Source organism: Patagioenas fasciata, chromosome 14, assembly GCF_037038585.1.
Source record: "Patagioenas fasciata isolate bPatFas1 chromosome 14, bPatFas1.hap1, whole genome shotgun sequence".
Taxonomy (NCBI): domain Eukaryota; kingdom Metazoa; phylum Chordata; class Aves; order Columbiformes; family Columbidae; genus Patagioenas; species Patagioenas fasciata.
Genome location: NC_092533.1, coordinates 7262250 through 7283057, shown reverse-complemented (window position 1 = coordinate 7283057; position 20808 = coordinate 7262250). Strand labels below are relative to the sequence as shown.

Below are 20808 nucleotides of genomic sequence, written 5' to 3'. Positions count from 1 at the left end.
TTTTGTCCAGTTCATCACAAGGGCTGCAGCGTTGCTAGCAGAAGAAAGAAGGATTTTTATCCTTATGTGGTCACTTGATGGACCCTGGGACATTGTGGGAAGTGGCAAACGCCTGTGAACGTGGGAAAAATCGCAAGAGCTTTCAATGCTGGATGATAAAGCAAATAAAACCGGCAGGAGGAGAGGCATAGGGACAAGCAAGAGTTGCATAGGCCATCTACCTCCTAACCACTGCTAGAGCATCCCTGCAAAAGAGCAATGTGCCAGGCACTGTCCATCTACTGCCTTCCTCTTGCTTCTGCTTTTCTGAACCCTCCTGCTCCAGCTCCCGTGGTGGCAGCGGGACAGGGATGCTCAGCCCCCGCCCTCGCCAGGCACTGGGGACAAGAAGCACTCGCTGGGCAGGAAGCGTTTCCAACAAGCTGAACCTGCTCCTGTTGCTGCCCTTTTCCCCTCTCCACTGCACAACTCAGTGCAGAACTCTTGGGAATGTCGCCAGGACGGTGGCACCAGGACCTAGGGATGACACAGGGATCCGGGGATAACCGAACAATCTCCACTTAGTTGTGACTCAATGCAGGAAAACCTCATTCCCCACAATTACGGAGTTTTGTGCTCCCAGTCAACTGGATCTCCCTGTGCGAATGGGCCGGGGTTGCCGCGAGCAGTGGTGGGTGCCAGCCCGCGCAGCAGCTGCTGTGCAGTGGGGAGCGCCCACGCAGCGGGACAGCGGCTGCTGTTACGTGTCATCCTGCCACGCACCAGCAATCCTCGAGAAATAGCTGCCTTTGAACTGGCGGATTTTGGATGGGAGATGAATCATCTGCCTCGGTGCATCCTTTCGAGAGGGAAATAGCTTCATCATCCATGTCCAGCCTCTGATCTCCTGGCTTTGCCACCGTTTCTCCAGGAGGCAATTATAGACTATGCATACACACACGTACCAGCAGACAAGATGCCCAAGCCCAGGATGCGCAGTGCAGTGTGAGCCAGGGTGCCGCTCCCTGGCCTGTTGCAGCTTGTAGCGCCATGGTCCATTATTGGTGTGGCCCTGCACAGAAGTAAAAGCACCAATAATTGCTTTTCAGTAGAGATCTGGAATGTGCTGTGGAAGGTTATGTTCCCCCAGCAGCTCAGGCTATCAGTGCTGGGAGATGTCCTTGTGAATCAGCATCTGTACTGTGTTTGGAGAGCTCATCCCTCCCTGCAGGGCTGGTGACAGAGCCCAGTGAGGTGACATCCCCCAGCCCGCGCCTCCATGCGTGTGGAGGCAGCTGCAGGCCTGTTGTTTGCAGGTGAGTCCCTCTGTAGCCAGATAACTGAAGCTTCACCCTTAAACAGCAGAATTTGGGATTGTTCAGCTGACAGTGAGCTCCCCAGTCAGCTCCCCTTAGTCCCAGCGGGACCCTGGTGCTGGGTGCTCCGTGCAGTGTGAGCAGCAGGAGCATCCCCTGCTGCAGCGCTGGGCTGGGGCTGCACCAGCGGACACGCTGCCTCTGAGGCTGGCACGGGGCTGCGGGACGCTGCTCTCGCAGGAGTGATGCTCTGTGCCAGGGCACGGCACTGCCGCCTGGGTCCAGGCACCCAAGGGAGTCCAGGAACACTGGTGTCTTGACTCAGTTTTCTCCAGCAAATGATACTCTCCCCAGTAACTCTCCTTGCTGCCAACAGGACCATGAAAAATTACTTATCTCCATCTTTGCATGTTTGAGCTGCAAACACAGGCTTGGGAGCCAAAGGAGGAGCGGCACCATTTTACCATGCACTGCACAAATCCATCAATCCCAGCAGAAAGTTCTACTACAAGCAGGGATGTCCTTGTCATGGCCATTTAACTTTCTGGGACATCAGCTACGAGGTCTAAAGCTAACAGCGAGTGGCAGCCATTTCCCAATGAACACATCTCCCATCTGCGGATTGAAAACACACGCCTGAGCGTCTCCTGGTCTCGAATTCTTGTTTAAGTGCTCCTGGCATCTCCCTCCTTTCAGCACTCGCTTCAATTGGCAATCTAATGTTTTTCTTTCTTTTTTTAGCATGTTCCTCTTGGGAGGCTCCAAGCTCTGGGCTGGGACCTGAGAACGCCGTGTTTTGGAGAGCCTGATTATGCACTGGGGAGATGAAGGATAACATGGATCAGGAAGGGTCTGGATGAAAGCTCATGGATTGGGTCCAAACCTCTTCATGGTTCTCCACCCCCTGCAGTAATCACATGTTCTTGGAGACGGGTGTCAGAGGCATGGTTTGGCCTTACAGAAAGAGAGGGATGAAGAGGGGAGTGTGGTGGTCCGGAGGGTTTCACTGGGCTCCCAGTGATACACAAGAGGAAGGGGCAGAAACTGCTGATCCACAGTATCAATCCCTTGTGTCGGCTCTCCAAACACAGAAAAAAAAGCTCAACAGGGCTTGAGGAGCTTTGCATTTTGATTTCCGTTTTCCCCTTTGTTCCAAGGACTTGATTCCTCTCAATCCCTCTGTCCCCCACGGCTCTGCCTGAGGGGTGCCTGGTCGTGGGGCTGAGGGGTAAATTGGGGCTGGAGCACTGGGGTCCCATAATAGGGAGGTGCTGGGCAGCCCCTCTGTGTGTGACTCTGGTTTGGGCCCTCCTGTACCCACTGGCCCCTTCCCTGCAGACTGGAAACCTGGAGGCAGGGGGTCCTCCACACATGGACATCAGGCCGAGATGGTGGTTTTGGTGTGGCTGTAAGGGAACAAAGAGCAGCAGCACTTGGCAGTTCCCAGCTCAGCTGCCCTCTGGGGTTTGAAAGCCCATGTGTGGGAGTTTGTTTTAAACACAGCCAAAAGACTTACCAGTCCTATCCTCTGTCCTTGCCCTGGGATGCTTCAGCAGTCCTTATTTCCACATTTCAGGCACTGAGCTGAAGTAAATCTGGTCTTTTCCACATGCTGCCCCAGACAAGCCTCAGGGGGAGGGCTCCATGTGGGTGAGGATGGGGCAGGCTGGAGCCAGCCCTTCCCACTGCCCATGGCATCCCTGATGGGGTGGGAGCATGGTGAAAATCTCCTGACATCCCCAAAAGCATCTTGCAACCCAGGAGACTCCACTTTGGTGGGCTCCTGCCAGCCCTCTCCTGCACTGAGACCAGAAGGCACGAAGAAATGGGAAGGGAAAATAGCAAACAGAAAGGAAAAAAGTGAAAGAAGAAGGGATGAGGTGAATCAAGGTAACAGCTGGATCACCGTTAATGAACATTACGCATCCCTCCATGACCTCAGCTGCAGGGACATGATTTAAAAGTCTCGGTTAGAAAAGTGAGCAGGAAATGAAGCAATGCTCTGAGATATGATATCTTCACATAAATAACTGGAGGAGGAGGGTGACCAAAGGGTATGCCATTATTTGCCAATATTTTCTTCCCAGGCCCAAATGACAGTGCTGTTCTGCTGAGGCTAGAGCCTTGTGCTCAGAAAGCGTCCAGCTGGTCTCAAGTACCCCCATGAACCAGCAAGCACAGTTCAGATGAGAGCCAGGTGGAGATGGTGAGAGGGTGTTGAGCAGGTTCAAACCAACCCAAACATGAAAGGACCCAGGACAAGTAAGGCCAGTGGTCTAAAGGTTTGTGTCACTTTGTACCTCCTGTGTGCAGGAGCTTTTGGAGAAGGGTTGGGGACCAGCTTGGACAAATCCAGCTCCTACTACATGGGAGTTTGCACAATGGGACTGGGGTTCTGTGGGTGCTGCATGGCTCTGGGAGCACCAGAGAGGGTTTAACCCACAGCCCACTGGTGATTCCGTATAGAAAACAGGTCCTGGAGCAGGCACAGGAGGAGCAACACTGCGTAATCACAGCTTTTGTTTTTCTCAGGGATGCTCAAATAGCTCATTTCCTAGGGATCAGTTCCACATGGCTGCTGAACTTCTCAGCGCTGTCTCCCTCCCCAGGACTCCTCGTGTAACCCATCACGAGCCGCGCTGCCAGGTGGTCTGACACGCTGGGATGTGAGATTCCCCATGCCATCCACACAGCCAGGAATCCACGTTTGCATTCCACCAGCCTCCTTCACATCCTCACACCCAGGCGCCAAAACCAGGAGATTTCTGCAAATATTAACATTTCTGGCTGCCGCTTGTTTGCCTGTTCATTGTGAGTGACGCATGAAATCACTCTGATATTACACACACAGCACAGGGCTTGGTCAAAACAGCTTTGTCCTCTCAGCCTTCCCCAGAATGTGTCATGATTCGGCTCCCCAGCCAGCCCATTATCTGGTCCCCAAGTGGAGGATGCACCGTGATGCTCCTCTACTGCACTTGGATGCCCGGTTCATGGTGAGGCTGCAAAGCTTTCATAGGTGTGCCAAGCTACCTCTGCAGGGCCTGAAGTATGTGGATTTTTATTTTTTTTTGAGGTTTCTGACCTCAGCTCTGTACAGTAGGGATGTGGGAATGGTCTTCATGAGCTCAGTCTACAAAACCGGGCTGGATAGGCTTGGCTGCTCAAACTGCTTGAGTCTTTTGTGGGTTATCATCCATATTCCGTGGTCAGGACACAGTAACCGTGAAATCCAGCCCTGTGGCCACATCAAATCCCCAGATTGCTTTCAGCTGGTTGGTCCGAGACTGTTTGCTGTGTTCACTACTTGCATTACAGATGCCCACAGACCGTAGTTTTCTGCAGCACCCCCAAATGTCACATGTGAAAATTTTCAGCCTGTCTAGTGCAGACGGAGAGTATTCATCTACCCTCGAAAGTCAGGGGGTGTTTCTGTAGAAGACCCTGCAAGAAGAACAAAATCTCTGCAAAGCACAGGTTACTGGGCAAAAATCTTGTCCCTTGCTATTTTCCTTGGGCTTTGCTATCATAGAAAGACGCAGATGTGCTCCAAAATCTCACTCATTCTGGAGAAACTGAAACTCATCACTGCTGCAGCTCAGGCACCTCCTCTAACACCAGCAGGATTTAAAAGCAGCTCTTTGCACTTGGCTCTGCCTTTCTCCTTTCATACTGTCACACAGTGAAATCTGGAGCCTGAGCATTACCAAAGTGGTCACCAGAAACAAAACTAAAGAAATTCAGTTGCCATTGAGTGAGATAACCATCTCCTTTAAGGAGAAGAATTAAAGTTGCTATATCTTTGTTAAAAAATCTGAAAGATCCTCAAAAACATTTTCCTTCTGGAGCTGTCACCATAACAACAAGTTTGCAAAGGATGTGACGGGAAGGGAGCAGGGAGAGACGTGCCCTCTGTAAGCACGTGGTGCCATGCCCAGCCGTGCAGCCAGTGGCTGCAGGCGATGCTGAGGATGAGGGCCAGGCCAGCTGAGGAGGACGGACAGAGGGACAAGATGCTATTGATGGGGAGGAGTCCAGGAGGAGGAATCCTCTGGTCCCAAAGCAGGGGAAAGGACAGATGGTCAAACCAGCACAGTCCTGGGAATATTGCGCAGATCTTCTGGCCCGTTCCCGTGTCTGTGCTGGTGAGGCTGTGGCAGTCTCGGTTGGGCAGCTTGCTGCCGCCCAAGCCCTGTGCTGGAGCTGTCCCAAACGGCCCTGGGGCCACCGCAGGAGCCAGCCAGGCTGAAGCTGAGGTCAGGGCCAGGCAGTGGCTTTCGGGAGGCTGCACTTTCTGCCTCCAGTTTTGACAGCACGGTGAACACCGAGAGGGAGGATCTTACCATGGGGGTGAATCGATCTTTTTCAGAGCCCTGCTCTTTGCTCCCCATTCAAAGTTCACGGACTGTTTTATCTGTAATAGAAGCCAGGCAGGCTCCTTCTCCCTTCTTTTCCAGGCAAATAAGCCAGGACACTGCCTTGCCCAGGACAGCTGTCAAAACAGGGAATAACCCACCCCAGAGACATGGTGCTGGGGCCCCTGCCACCTTGCCCCTTTGTCCGGCTACCAGGGCTGGCTGTGCTCCTCCAGTCTGCAAAATGGTGATGTACACCGCTCTGGTCCTCAAACAAGGGTGCCATGGGAGGCTGTGCATCTTCTGCCCAGAGCAAATGTCACCCTGAAGGAACGTGGTTTTCCCCCTGGGAAGCTTAGCATGACGTGGGGCAGCATTTGGAAGCCCTGGGCGCTCACAGAGGTGATACTGTATTTCCCATGGGACCTTAAATACATTTAATGCCTGGGGAGAAATAAGCCTCTTCTCCTTCCAGCATGAAATGGCTTTTGAAGTGGATTTGCAGGCTCCAGACTCACCTCCCTCATGTGTCTGGTCTGAGCTCTTCAGTGGAGGCTGAGTGGAAATGCTGCTCATCGAATAATAAATTGCAGGCACACGCTCCCCTGAGCAGTTGTTTGGAAAGTGTCCCACATGCCTCGTGCCAAATTTGCTGGCCAGGGAAGCTCAGTGGTATTAGCATGTTCCAGTTAATTAGGGCTGTGAGCCGTCCTTTTTGTCGCCTGGAAGAGCTGAAAGGACAAACCCAGAGCGCTGCCTTTATAAGGCTTTGTGCTTTCCAGCACTGTCTCTGCTTGGCTTGTGCATGCTCTGCTTGTACCCTGGGGACGCCGCTCTTTCTCCTGGGGAACTTGGTGACATACCCATCTCTCAGTGTCACACGGTGGCTTCTGAGTCACGTTTCTGGGGAACATGGAGCCAAATGGATTCCCAGCCAAATGCCTGGGTTTCTATCAGGAGTGGATCTGACCCTCCCTCCCCGGTAGCACCGGTGTGCACTAACACTGCTGCCGGCCCAGCACTGCAGAGCTGAGCACGGCGTGGATGAGCTGCTCCTTGCTGACAGCTCAGGTGGGTCCCTACAGGACTGGGCAAGATGGAGCAAGGTAATGAAGCAGCAAACATGATCCTTCTGCCTCTGTGGTGGAGCTGAGCACTGGGCCTCAGTCCTGGCAACCTGGTGCCTTTCGGCAGCATCAAGCCCATGGAAAACATGCTATGCTCTGAGTTTTTTGCAGGCACCTGCATCTCCTTCAGTCTTGACAGTTAGGTACAGTTCAAGCTGGAGCTGCCATCAGCCCATCCAGCCCTGCCTGCTCCTGTTGTCACAACCCAACATTTACAGCACCGTTTATCATCTCAGGAGCAATGAGACTGACTGCAGATTTGTAACTTCGTCATGGGAATATGAAGCAGGAGTCTCCATCCTGGGACAGCAAGACCCTGCTTGCAGAACATGCTGCCTAAATGAGATGGGCAATGTAGGGAGCAATCCCACAGGGCAGAAGCGTCATCCCTCAGCTGTCTCAGCAGGGACTGCGCATCCCAGCAGCCAGTCCCCCGTAGTGCATGTCGTCCACTGCGCGTGTGCCGGGGTGAAGCATTTTTATCACCTCTTTTACGTACAGGGAATTGAGATACATCAAAGGATTTGCCCAAAGGCAGGCAGGGAGTATGTGACAAACGTGGAATCACACTCCTACCCAAAAATTCAGCCAGATTTCTAGTTTATCTGGACAACTCCTGGTGTATGATGTATCATATTTTTGTGGTCCCGGCTCTGAAGAGCTTATCTGACTGCAATTATCCTCTTTCATAGAAGCTGTTTTCTAGCTGGCTTGGTACACAAACAGCAAGCAACAACCCTCTAATAAATTAGCAAAGCTTTGAGTGCAGTGACTGGCAGAAATGGCAGATAAATGCAGGGGCTGGCTCTGGGGTCAGAGCCGCCGGTGCCTGCCTGGAGGGACCCTGCTGAGCTGCCCTGAGTCCTTCTGCCCTGATGTGAGGATTATCAAGGGGATTTTGCATGTTGGAGAGAGATCCAGTGGTAGGAAAGCAGCAGAAAGGGTAAACCCTCCTCGGCATTAATCAACTTAATCAAATGAGCCCTGTGGGTTTGCCTCAACTGTCCCTATCTGCTCACCTCTCTGCCAGGAGCTGAAGCGTGATGATGTGTGTCCTCTCTAGCACACAAACCCCAGTAATCTCTTTCCATATGATCTCCTCATTCCTGGCTCACTGATCCTTGTCCTGAAGACACCCTCAGTGTCCCCTTCTCCTGTCTGTCCCAAAGGAGAGCAGAGCTGTGGCAGTTTCAGGATCTCCTCCTGCTTCTCCTGTGCCTTTCATTGCAGTACCAGATTGCTCAGGTATTTCAGCAAAACCTTGTTGCTGATGCTATCTCTGCTCCTCCACTAATTCCAGAAATGCTCATATTGGGACAAAAAGCAGTTATGAAATGAGAACCTGCTTTTACATTCAAAGAGGGTGCAGACAGCTTTCCATCCTCCCTCCCACCTTTGAGCAGCTTTGTGGCTAATTTAGTTGCCAAATGCATCACAGGCTCCCAAATCCACGGCATCCGTGAACTCCAGGGCTCAAATGGAAAAGGGGCTTTCATGTTACCACAACATGCTGGTGCTTCTGAAGCTGCTCAGCAAAACACAGGCTTGACACCACAGGAAGGAGCAGTGGAAATATTTTGGTTACACGCAGGTGGAATTAAATAGATGTTTGAAAAATGAAAAGCTGCTTTTTTAGGTATGTCAGTGTTGCTGCTCCAGATGAAGCAGGATGATCTGGAGCATCTGGAAGCCTTGGTAACAGATTTCTTAGAGATTTCTCCCAGGGAACAATCAGATAATATGCCTTTCTTTATGACAGAAGTTGAGCTACAGAGTATGGTTTACAGCTGCAAAGTGTTCTGACCGAGGACCTGCCTGCGTTCTGAGGCAGAGCAGATCATGGGCTGATGAAAAGGCAGCCCTCTGCCCCACTTCTTGGCTTTTTGACATCATTTTTGCTCCCTGGAGCATAAAATCCATTGTATTCTCAGAAGAGCACGTGAGCAGATTGGCTTTTGCCTAATCAAAACTCAACCACTGGGAAAGGCTTTTGGGCTGGAAAGATCCTTTGAACGATCCCATTGTGTTGGAAAGGACACGAGGCTCCCGGCACACCTGTGCAGGTGTTTGTGTGTACGTTGTGTGTGCAAATACCTCAGGGTTTGAGGTCCTGGCACCTCTGTTTGGCGCTGTGGAGCCTTCCACACATTGGGATCGTGCAAGGGACCGACCATCGTTGTATTTCCCCATCTTTGTTCTTTGGGGTGTAGTTGCGGATTGAGGCTGGGAAGACCCTCAGCTGCTTTGGGATCTGCTGTTAATAGCTGCATGAGGAGGTCTCTTTGCACTTCGGTGTTCATGCTTCCAGACAGCCTCTGCCACAACTGCTCCTCTTGAACCACCAAGAAGAGAGAGGCTCTGCCACAGCACACCAGGGTGTCCCTTCACTGCTGAGAAGCCGGGGGCCGGGCAGCATTGGGGCTACGCTGCCTGTGCTCGCTGCCGGCAGTGGTTCTGCTGCAGCTGGGTGAGATGAGGCAGGCTGGCAGGCAGCCCGCGTCTGTGGTGCTGGGAGAAGAGCCTGGATCCCAGAGAGGGAGCTGGAGGGTGCAGAGGGAGTGGGGGCCAAACTTCAGCTCCGTGGCTGCCAGCTGGAGCGACAGGCGTGCTGAGAGCTCGACCTTCCCGTCCGCAACTGCTCCATGTCGCAGATGGATCACTTGCAGGGGGATGATTTGTATCCATGTGCATCACCATGGATCGTGGGCAGCTCTGCCTTCCAGGCTCTGTCTGTTCTGCCATGCACAAGGGCTCTTTGGCTGACTAAGTTATCTGGTCGAAGAGGTGAGTTGATGCTTGGGAGCATCGTGGGTTTTGGTGCTGACCTCTCTGCTGGACCCTTGAGACCATGGGAGAGGATGGTCATGGGGACTTGCAATGACTGATCCATGATTTAAGGGTTTGCATTTGCTGTAATCCAGCAAATACCATGTGCCAAAAATGACTGGAATTTACCCCATGGCCCTGATGAAGGTTCACAGCTTCAGGCTGCAGCGAGTTTCTCTCCTGTCAGTCACTGCCTTTTCCCCAGGCACCTTATTCCAGCCCAGGGAAGAGAAAAGTGGGGAGCTGTAGCAAAGTACTGTGGGGAATGGGCAAGAAAAATCTTAAGCCAGAAGAAAAAGGAGCAAAAAAATCTTTCTCTTGAGTAGAAATCAACCATCCAAGGCTGAGGACCCTAGAGAGGAGTATCCATCCACTGGGAACACGTGGAACAGCACACACCACTCACATCCCATTAGCTGCGCCTTGCCTCTCCCGGTGGATTGCTGGGACACAGCAATGGCCCCTTCCAAGTGGGTTTGTCTTGTCGCGCTCCCCTCCATGCTCTCCAGAGCAGCTACATCAACAGCCTCAGGGAAAACAAAGACACAAGACTCCCACAAAAATCCAGCTAGTGCAGCTGTTGGATTTGCCTGGCTGTCGGCGCCAACCTTTCCTTCCTCAAGGGTAGGTGAGGAGAGGAGAGGAGAGGGAAGGATGAGACTCATGAGGACCCTTGTCTGAGTCTTGGGTTCAAATGCCACATTTTGTGTGATTTACTTCAGGAATGTTCTCACTCTCCTTTTTCTGCCGAGCCATTGGAACATTTTCTTTTTCCTGGTGTATCGTGACTTCTGTGGTACATAAAACTGACTGAAAACCCTCTCTGTTTCCATTCTCACAAAGGAAAGGAAACCAATGTACACTGTGGGGCTGAACAGCAAGACTCCTCTGATAAACTTCTAGTTGTAGGTACTCAAAGCCGAGAAGTGTCCTCCTCCCTAACCTCTGGGAGCATCCCAGCCCAGATGAGCTGCAAACTCACAAGTTGCCTGTGGTGGAAATCCTATGCTGGGAACACACATGACATCTTCTCTTTGAAGGCAAAACCTGTGGCCAGGTAGGGAGCTGTGTTTCTCCTGCTTCCCTGTGCTGCCTTCAGGGTGCTTCCCTGGACTCTCATGAACTTGGATTTGGCAGATTTGGACATGAGGATGCTGCTTTTGTGCCTCTCTCTTGCTCCAGACATGTGGGCAGTGCTGAGCACCCTAAAATAGAAACTCACTTGGATTCTTAGCTCCATGCTGAATCTGGCTCTGGAACAGACTGAGCCATTGCCAGGTGGCTAAAACTTCTCACCATTACTTTTATGTGCATCCCAAGAGTGCCTGAGGCCTGTCCCACAGCAGCAGACTGCTCTGCACGGGGGGCTGTACAAACACACAGGCAGAGGAGGATGGGGGGAGGTCTGTGAAGGCTCTGAAGAGCTGCAGGACCTGCAGACCTCTTGCTGCAGGGGAGATCCACCCTTGGACAATACCACACCAGTCCTGATGAGTTTAAAGCCTGAGTGGATGGGAGAGCTGTAGAATGAGGGTGGATGGACACTTGCCCAGGTCAATGCCACTGACGAGGAAGCTGCAAACCTCCAGCTCCCACCACCTTTCCCTGGAGAGGGAATTGGATGTGATGGAAAAGCGTCTCTCTTCTCGATGCAAGAAGCCCCTCAGTGGCTGAACACTGTATAAACAGCAGCAGCAGGCTCCCTCCCCTTTTCCATTTCTGTTTGTTAAACACACGCTCCCTGCCTTTCTCTCATTCAAGAGCTAACACAGCATCCAGCTTTATAAGACGGGGGCTGCCAGTCACCCTGCAAAGAGGCTGCTCTCCGGATGTGCAGGCTGGGGTACCAGAGCTACCCCCAGCGATGAAGCATCCTCCGGCAGCCCAGATCTTCGCCTGACTTCCTCGCTTTTCAGAGGACAGTTGCAGAAAAGTGCTTTTCACCCCTTCGCCACAGGTTGATTGCCAGAGAGTGGAGAGGACGAAGCGCTCCATCCTGGCCAGCAATGAGACGATAACTTGAGGTGAGCGGCTCGGTTCCTGAAGGAGGACGACACTCTGGCCTTTGCAGGTGGGTCGGGGAGGGCTGATCCAAGTGGCAGGGCTGAGATGGAGCCAGGTCTTGGCCATGCCATATGGTTTGAGCAAAAAGGGTCTGAGCATCTTTGGGAAGCTGAATTTGGGGATGGACAGCCCTGAGCGCTAGAATAGAGAGAAAATGAACAAGAAATATCAGCAGGAGAGTTTTGAATGGTCCCCAAGCAGAAGCAGGGAGTCCGGGAAGCAGGTTGCTGAGTGAGCACCGTCAGGAGAGCAGGTTGCTCCAGGAGGCTGCAGAAACCAGGCACGTACAGCTACAGAAGCAGCATGCTGCAGGTGTGGGGCTGAGTTGCGCAGCTATCTGAGAAATCCTGGTCTCTCCCACAATCTGCCTCCTTGTGTCTTGGTACAAACCTTCTGTCAGCTCCTCCGTGCTGGGACTGTACACGTTGCTGGCACTCGTCTTGCTGCCAGAGACCAGTGCTCTCAAAAACAGAGATGCAAAGGGAGATAGGGGGCTGCATGAATAAAATTGGTGCTTGTTTGCTCTCTGCACTCATTGCATATTAATTCTTGAACAGAGAGAGCCTCTTATAGTCCTGTTGTAGCCTGAATTTCACCTACAGAGTTTCTGGTCTGTCCCAAAGCAGGATACTGGGTTTTCTCCCTTGTTCTGTTAGTAGGTTGTTATTTCCCTCTCCTCCCTTGTCTTATCTACCCCAGACTCCCTAAATTTCAGGAGGTAACAGACTCCCCAGGTTAGCCAGGATCATTCCACCAAGCTATTTCTTCCCTTCTGCAGCCCCAACAACTGTTGTGTCTCCATCGCAGTGTCACCCGCTGAGCCCTGTCCCTGGCATCCTTGCTCTGCTCCCATAGCACATCCCACAGCACAAAGGACCCTGCACTGCTCCCTCCTGCCTTTTGCAGGAAAAAATTCCATGAGAAAGCCTGTATCCCTGCCAAATCTCTTCTCATCACCTCCTTTTTCATCCTGTCCTGAGCTTAGTGACTAAGACATCCTCCTTGCCTCATCCCCTTCAGAGACTTTTGTGGCTCCAGCCTAGGCAAGGATGTGCAGATATTGAGAACAAGGAACCACAAGAAATTCCTGGTGTATTTCCTCCTCCTTGCACTTTGTCTCCTGGTGCCAGTTCTACCCTGGGTCCCCTGGGAGCAGCTCCGAGGCCCCGGAGCTTTGCAAGTGCAGGGGTGGCAGTGTGTGCCTGATGCTGTTAGGTTTCTTCACCAATGGGCCTGATCTGGATAGATAATTTACAAAGCTGCAGCAGATGATGGGCAGGCCAGAGGGTCTTCCCTTCTGCCGTAGCATCATAGTGGGGCAATTACCCCTTCACCACAGATGGAAGCACCTGGGACAATTTCTGTCTGCTCTTTGGCTTCAGGAAATCATCCTAGAGCTGCTATTTGCCCTGAAACCAGCCCATCAAACAGAGAAGGCAAAACATGCTCCCTTCCATCATTCACATTTTGCATTTTCATGCTGCTCCTGAAATCTATGTTCAGGTTTTATCCAGAGAGATGCAGAGTACTCTCTGGTGGTGAGTGCAGGAGGCTGGAGTTAGCAAACTTGGGCTCTGTTCCCAGCCCGAGGGAACTCAGGCGTGTTCAAGGCTGAATGCTGCTGCCTCTCCAGTGCCGCAGGGGAACACGAAGGTGGTAAAAGGTGGCTTGCCCCAAGGTGGCAACTGGGTTCTGATGATGAGGAACAGTGTCAGACCTCTTTGCCACAGACACCTGACTGCTGCCAGGTGTGGGGCTGGGAATGAGACGGGTCAGTGCTCCAGACTGGGTTGCTGGAGATTAAGGGGTTTCATGGAGCTGAGCTGCTTTGGACAAAGGACACGGCATGGAACAAATCTGTGAGCCGAGCCATGAAAAATTCCATCAGCCTCTGCCCTCATATCCCAGTGCTGCAGTAGAAAGAGGCTGTGGCTGTCATTAGCCAAATTCAGAGCAGAGAGCAGAGGCTGGGCCAAGTCCTTCCACTCCTTCCTTTTGAATCAATGATAACTCTGATAGGATTTTAATTCCTGGCTATGGTCTGAACAATTTTTGTCCTTACCTCCCTCTTTTGTGCACCTCTTGTCCCCATGCTGGCTGCAGCGATCCCAGTCTCACTGCTTGGGACAAAAACAAGAGTTTTAATTAACAAGCTCTGTTTCCTCCAGCCCTTTGCCCACCCCTGCTTTCTGAACCCTGCCAGGCTTTGCAGATGGCTCTTCCAGGCCTGGATGTGCCCTGACAGATCAGGACCGGGCTGGCTGCATGCCTGGGGCTGCAGCAGGGACACAGAGGGACCTGGGGCAGCCCCAGGGAGCAGAGGTCGATCTGAGTCCCAGGGATCTAGTCCAGGCTCTCTGTAAACATGTGCAGAGGGCTTAGATTTTGCAGCTCCTCTGTGCTTTCCCCTTCCCCTGGCACAGGGCGCAGCGCTTCTGCCTCATGGGGAGCCATCCCTGGGCCCCAGCCCTGCCTCAGGCTGAACCCTGGCTGGAGGAGAAGGTAAGAGCAGGATCCAGGCAATGCCCTGCTTCTGCATCCCTTCATGGCAGCCCAGTGCAGAGGAAAGGGCCTAGGGTAGTATTTCTGTCTCCTCCTGGTCTGCCCTGTTGATTTGTTCTCCCAAAAGCAGTTGGCTCTCAGCTCCAAGGACTTTTCCATCTAGCCTGGCATCTAGCGTGTGCCTGGTAGCAGCCTGCACATATGCCAGCACTTCCATTTCTGGCTGGAATGGACCTCAATCCACTCCTAGCAGCATCCCTGCGACCTCCAGGAAGCCCCTGGAGTGGCAACATTTATTATGACCATTTTGCCGCTTAATTAAAATGCCTTAATTGATTTTTAATAGTTCCCCTTTGGAAAAAAAAAACAAAGCAAACCAAATCAAATAATAAGTCCATTAAGGTCATTTTGTTAGGAAGCGAAACAGCTCCAATAATCATGATGTTCCTGGCTCCTCTCAGATGGTGGGTAGCTGCCAGTCTCCAGTGAGAGGAAACAGCCTGAGATGTGAACAGGGGAACTGGCAGCCAGCTGGTGGGTGAGATAGGGAAAAGGGAAAGAAGTGTCCACATGACTTGGCTACCAAAGATAAATGGGACAGGCAAGACACAGAAAAGAGAATAGTGATAAAGAAAGTGATAAAGAAGGTAATGCTAGACAATATGGAGGGTAGAAAAAGCCAGATGGAGAGGTAGCAGGGAAAGCACAGACACTGAGAGTGTGCCCGGCTCTTGATGTTTCCTTCACAGATCTTGCTCTGCTGGCAATGAGGTTTGTTTTGGGGACCGGGGCAGCACGGGGAGGTTCCAGGCTGGGCTGTGTGGGTCAGGCTTTGTGGAAGAGGCTAGGGCTGTGCCACCTGCTCAGGGTCCTGCCTGTCCCCTTGCTCCATTTCCCACTGTCTTGGATGAGCAGGGTGGCTTTGAGCTCCTCTCTCCTGCCTGAGAAGGTAGGGCCCCCTTTTATCTTTGGGGTTACCTTCCCAGGGCTGGGGGCGACTGTGTCATGGAGGTCTGAGATCACCCTTAAGCAAACCCTCACCCCAGCAAATCCACCCATTTTTCCCCTCCTGCTGCTTAAAAGCTTACCTTCCTACCCTCTAACAGTAGCTATAAGGTCTCCATTTTCAGAGTGTCTGAACCCAACAACTGCATTTACAGGAATCATTGGCATAAATCAGCTGTCAGAGTTAAACAAGTTGGGCAAACCAACAGACGTGGGGAGGGCAGGAGAAAGAAGTGTGCAGGGATGTTCTACTGCAGGCAGCCCTTTTGCTGGGTCTCTGCAGGGGTCTGGGTTTGCAGCCGGACAGGCAGATTCCTGGGAGCAGCTCCCAAAGGGCAATCACAACCCTTGCTCTGAGGAGCGATGAAAGAACAAGCAGCCATTTATTTTTAATTGCAATGTAATTGCTGTCACCTTTACCATCTTGCCACCATTATTTTAAGTGATTTGTTTAAGGAACTAGCTGAAATGCAGGTGTTCTGCCGAGAAAGCATTCTCCCTTCCCAAGGACCGGCTGTCCTTAAACATTTGGACCTGTGGAACCCACCAGCACCCAGTTGGCAGTGCTCCCACCTCCCAGGTACAAACCCAGAGCAGTTCATTCCTCAGGGAGGCTGAGAAGGCGTCCAGCAGGCTCCCTCTAATTTCCAGCTTCATTTGAGCCCGGTGCCTCCCTCCCTCCGTGGCAGGGTATTATCCCCCTCTCTGCAGGTCGGAGAAAACATGATGCTCTGCAGACCACCCTGTCTGGGCAGAGCGATGGGAATGGGGGCTCCACATACAATGCTGGGGAGATGTGAGGGGCCGCGTCCATCCCAGCAGCAATTCTGAGACACAGAGGCTGAGAAGGAGCCAGGAACAGAGCTGTCTTTCCTCCTGCTGTGTTTGGACTGAATGAAAACCCTGCAGCGACAACATCACGCTGTTACAACGGCACCGAACGCCAGCAGCGGGTTCCAGACTGAGTCAGTTCTGGCTCATCAGTCGGTCCCCCTGCTCCCGAAGCCACACTCACGCAGATGTTTGAGCACCACGTGGCAAGAGTTTCACTAACACTTGGACTTTGGCTCTTGGGCCTGTTTGTGCCTGGACGCTCAGCAGCAGCTCCGCGGGAGGCTTGTTCACAGCCTCGGCGATCTGTCCCCTCCACATGCACGTCCCTGCAGGAGCTCCCTCCTCTGCAGAGCTGGCGGATGCCTGAGTGCCACTGACTCTAAGGGGACAGACAGGTTCATTTAGAGATCCTCAGCAGAACGATGATGGCACTTGATGGTGGTTACAATTAAAGCTTTGGTTACAATTAAAGCTGTATTTTCTTAACAGGCTATTATGAATAGTATAACACAGAATTTATTATTAGAATGGCACAGGATTTCTACAAGCTGAATCAATGTAGTACAATCTATAAGCAGCACAATACAGAATTCATAGTACAACAACTTATTATTTCTAATCACCTAAACCATATGATTTTTAATCATTTAAGAAATACATAATTTATAATACAACTTATGATTTAAAATCACCTAAGTAACACTGAATTTATAATAGAACTTAAATTACGATTTGTAACCATCTGGACCCCCTGCAGATTGGGTCAAATCTTAGTACATGGTTTGCTGTATTTATACAACAATCAGAATCTAGACTCAAAAATCATTAAAAAGATGAGTCACTCCATCCTCAGAGGAAGCAGAGGACAGTGGCAGTGTCCCTGGCCACAGCGGGGCACGGGTCTCACTGTACTTAGGACTTGTAACTGCTTGATTTTACAGACAGGGCTCTGGATGCTGTTCAGCTTCCCTGTTCTCTGACAGGGCCATCAAAACCTGTCTGGTTGGGTGTTTGTGGCTTTCAAGGCCAGCAAGGAAGGGAGTAATCATCCTGGTGCCCAGGAACCTTGAGGCTGGCAGGGAGGGGAAGAATAAAACTGTTTAGTTTGTCTGCTTGGTTCACAGGACCTTCAGGGCCTGATAATGAGGGAAAGGGTATGAATATGTGACCCCCTTGGTCACAGAGAATGGCTGCTTAACTCATAAAATGGCATTAGTTATGCTAACCACATTACCTGGGGTCGGGAGCAGGGGGTACTGGTCTTAGGTAGTAGCATCACTAGCAGGAGCAGTGGTGGAGACTCATGCAGAGACAGGGTGGCATATATTTTCACCTGGAGATGTGAGAAATAAGAAACTGAAAAAAAACCACTACTGCACGATTTAGAAACAAATAGTTATGGGTAGATGGAGAACAACACCTTGAATTCGAGATTGTCTTGTTGTTTTTCTCCTTTTGCAGTTCTAAGGAGTTAGGACTCAGGGCATTGAAGATGACTGATGCCATCATAAATTTCTTCCATTAGCCCCAAGAGGTCCCAAATTTTGGCTTGTTTGAAGTGACTTTCCTGTTTTGCAAAGAAGTAGGAGAGGCTGTGTGTAAAGGGGCTCCACGAGCAGAAAGTCTTTCCAGTGCCTACCAATCTGGCCCTGGTTGGTTGAGGGGTTTTTTTGTTGTTCAGTTCAAACAATCAGAATCTCAGACACTTGTGTGAAAAGTTGTATTTTCCCTTGACCTTTCCTTGGGGAACTAATCACAGGCTCTAACAGGAGGTATAAGAGACGTGAAAGGCCATTTGGTGTGAGGAAGGATGTGGGGTGAAGGAGAAGGAAGGAGGATGTCACTGCTGCTGCTGTTTAGCCTGAAATGGTGTGTGGGACATGCCCTTTGAGTCTCAGCTCTTGCAGATACTCTGCTATCTACTGTGCCCTCACTTCTGCTGTGTCTGTGTTCCAGACCTCCTTCTCCTCCTGACGGAAGGGCTCAGGCCAGCCATGGGACTGTTGGAGGGAGCCAACAGCACCCTCACCATGGAGAAGACAGCATTAGACGAGAAGCTGCCCCAAGGCTGGCATGCCAAGGACTTTGTCACACCTAGCCAGGATCTCGCAGGGTCCCGCAGTGTTATGATGGACAGCACCAAGATCCTGGGGGTCCAGGTCGTTCTGATTGCTGCCTACTCCCTCATCATTCTGCTGGGATTCATTGGCAACTCCTTGGTCATCTACATCATAGTGAAGTACAAGACTATGAGGACTGTCACAAACTTCTTCATAGCTAACCTGGCCCTGGCAGACCTGATGGTGGACACGCTCTGTCTGCCTTTCACCCTGGTGTACACACTCCTGGACGAGTGGAAGTTTGGAGCGGTTCTTTGTCATCTGGTCCCTTATGCTCAAGCTCTGAGTGTCCATGTGTCCATTCTCACCCTGACTGTGATTGCCCTGGATAGGTACCGGTGTATTGTTTTCCACCTGGACAGCAGGATTTCCAAAAGGCTCAGCTTCACCATCATCACCATCATGTGGCTAGCAGCAGCTGTCCTAGCAGGTCCATTGGCCATCTTCAGAGAGTATCGGTATGAGGAAATCCCATCCATCAACCTCAAAATGGCTGTCTGCTCAGAAAAATGGCCCTCTGGTAATAACAGAGATGCCACTATCTACAGCCTGTCCATGCTCCTCCTGCAGTATGTTTTTCCTCTTGCAATTATTTGTTACGCTTATACCAGGATCTGGTTCAAGCTGAAAAACCATGTCAGTCCCACTTCTAGGAATGAAAACCAGTGCCGGAGGAGGAAGACAACCAAAATGCTAGTGATGGTAGTTGTGGTATTCGCAGTTTGTTGGCTCCCCTTCCACATATTCCAGCTTGCCATTGATCTTGATTTGGTTCTTATTTTCCATGAGTACAAACTCCTGTACACTGTCTTCCATGTCGGAGCCATGTGCTCTACATTTGTCAACCCCCTGCTCTATGGATGGATGAACAAGAACTACCGGAACGGTTTCCTTATGTTCTTCCGCTGTCAGAACAAGCCAGAAAGAATCCACACTGAAGGCTCAGTTAGAGGGAGATCGTACATCTTCAGGACCAACACCCTAAACGGGAGCATGAAACAGACTCCTGGCAATGGACAACTGCCCACAGAGGTTTAGGGCTGGGACATCCACCTCCTGGACTGAGCTCAGAGACATTTTTGGGTGAATGTCTTTTTATTTTGGTGGGATGTTGTGTTGCCAAAACATTATAGCTACTGCAGCCACATAGAAATACTCCCCTGTATCTCTCAAAACAATAAATTTGGTGTATTTCTGTCTGACCAAACACATGAAATCGTCCTTTCTCTGTGTTCAAGTTATACATGCAGAAGCACGAAAAATCACACACAGAGAAGGCTTTCATTTAGCCACCAAAATATGCCCTTTTTGCTATTTCCATTTGCCAAAGTGGGTTTCTCAACCTTTTACCCCCTGGCATATTACACATGATAAATGCAGAACATATGTTGTGTATGCTTGCTCATCTGTATGTCTCCTACCCAAAAGCCATAATGAACCATCTGGTTAATGCCTCGAAGGGGAGGGAGGCCAACCCTCTTCTGCAAACAAGGGTGGTTAGTGCCATCACTCCGCAGGCCTGGGAAGGAAACAGGCTGGTGCAGGTTGAAGCTGAGCAATCTGCGATCTCTTGCAAAGCATTTGCGTGAATCTGCATCTGCAGCCCACAGAGTGAGCTCTGGTCCTCAGAAAGCCCAGGAGATGGCAGTGACACTACTGACCACGGATTCCTGTACAAGTGCCAAAGCAAGGCTTTGGGGACACCTCATTAGGCAGGGAGTTTGTGAGCCAGTGCCCTGGATTTAGCGAGGAGGAGAGCAGGCAAGGAAGCAGATAAGAGAGGTACGAGCAGCTGATCAAGAGGACTGAAACTAAAGCCAGGGGTTTGGCAAAGGGGATTTCCTCCAGAGCATGAGATGTGGCTCCTGCCATGCAACAACTTGACAGAATGACCAGAGAGGCAAAACTGCGAATGACACCACTCTCCAGGGCACTCAGGGTTTCAAAACTTTACTCTTTCTGGGGTTGGAGATATTATAGTATGGGTGCTTCAGTTCAGAAGATGGATATAACCTGCTTGCATGGTTATCACAGATGTGTTGTCCTCTGGCAGAAGAGAACATGGAGACAAAGAAAGATGTATTCTTTCACACCAAACTATACGATCTCTTCCTTAAGGCTGTGTCAGCTGGAGAGCATATTTTTAGCTCTGCCATCAAAGAAGGCTTGATTGCTGCTGTGATCTCAGCAGCTCGTCATTGGTGTTGTCTCTAAAAGTCAGTGTTCATCAGATTGGAAAGTAACTCCCAGATGCAGGAAAGAGACTCAACAGACCTCCTCATTAAAGATAAAAAGAAAAACTTTGATTTGTAGGTCTTCACTGGAGCAAGGACAAGAGGTAAGAGGACTTGCAGCACTGCGCATGCCAGCCTGGATCAGGCTGCTGGCCTGTCACATCTGGAGTCCGCAAGAGATGAATTGTCAAAGGACTTCTTTGAAAATCCAGCTCTCCTGCCTCCTCCCTAGCTTGACCTGCTTCTGGCCCTTGTTCTACAGCTCAGCTTCTCACTGCCACACTAGATTTTAATCTCTCTGTTTATTTCTTTCTCTTGTGCCCTGCTTCATTTTCCTAAACAGACGGTAGAAAGTGGTCCCTGGATCCTTCCTGAGAGGCATCGCTGTCAGGCAAGGGCTGCAGACCACACTTGTGGGCTCCACACTTGGAAGCATGGGCTCGCTG

General features: G+C 51.1%; 1 protein-coding gene across 2 annotated transcripts; it reads left to right on the top strand.

The window, feature by feature from the left end:
- Nucleotides 1–11378: 11378 nt before the first annotated feature.
- On the top strand, nt 11379–19311 carry LOC136107895 (neuropeptide Y receptor type 2-like). 2 transcript variants are annotated; one of them, XM_065849282.2, is made up of 2 exons: nt 11379–11627; nt 17965–19311. In XM_065849282.2, the coding sequence occupies exon 2, from the start codon at nt 18003–18005 to the stop codon at nt 19164–19166; it is 1164 nt and encodes a 387-aa protein (XP_065705354.1). In that variant the 5' UTR covers nt 11379–11627; nt 17965–18002; the 3' UTR covers nt 19167–19311. The 2 variants fall into 2 exon arrangements, with proteins under 2 accessions (XP_065705354.1, XP_065705353.1); XM_065849281.2 differs by having other exon boundaries at nt 11379–11674.
- The last annotated feature ends 1497 nt before the right edge of the window (nt 19312–20808 follow it).

Bases quoted from the DNA above. Each gene is read 5' to 3' on its own strand.
- LOC136107895 (XM_065849282.2), top strand. From the start codon at position 18,003: ATGGGACTGTTGGAGGGAGCCAACAGCACCCTCACCATGGAGAAGACA.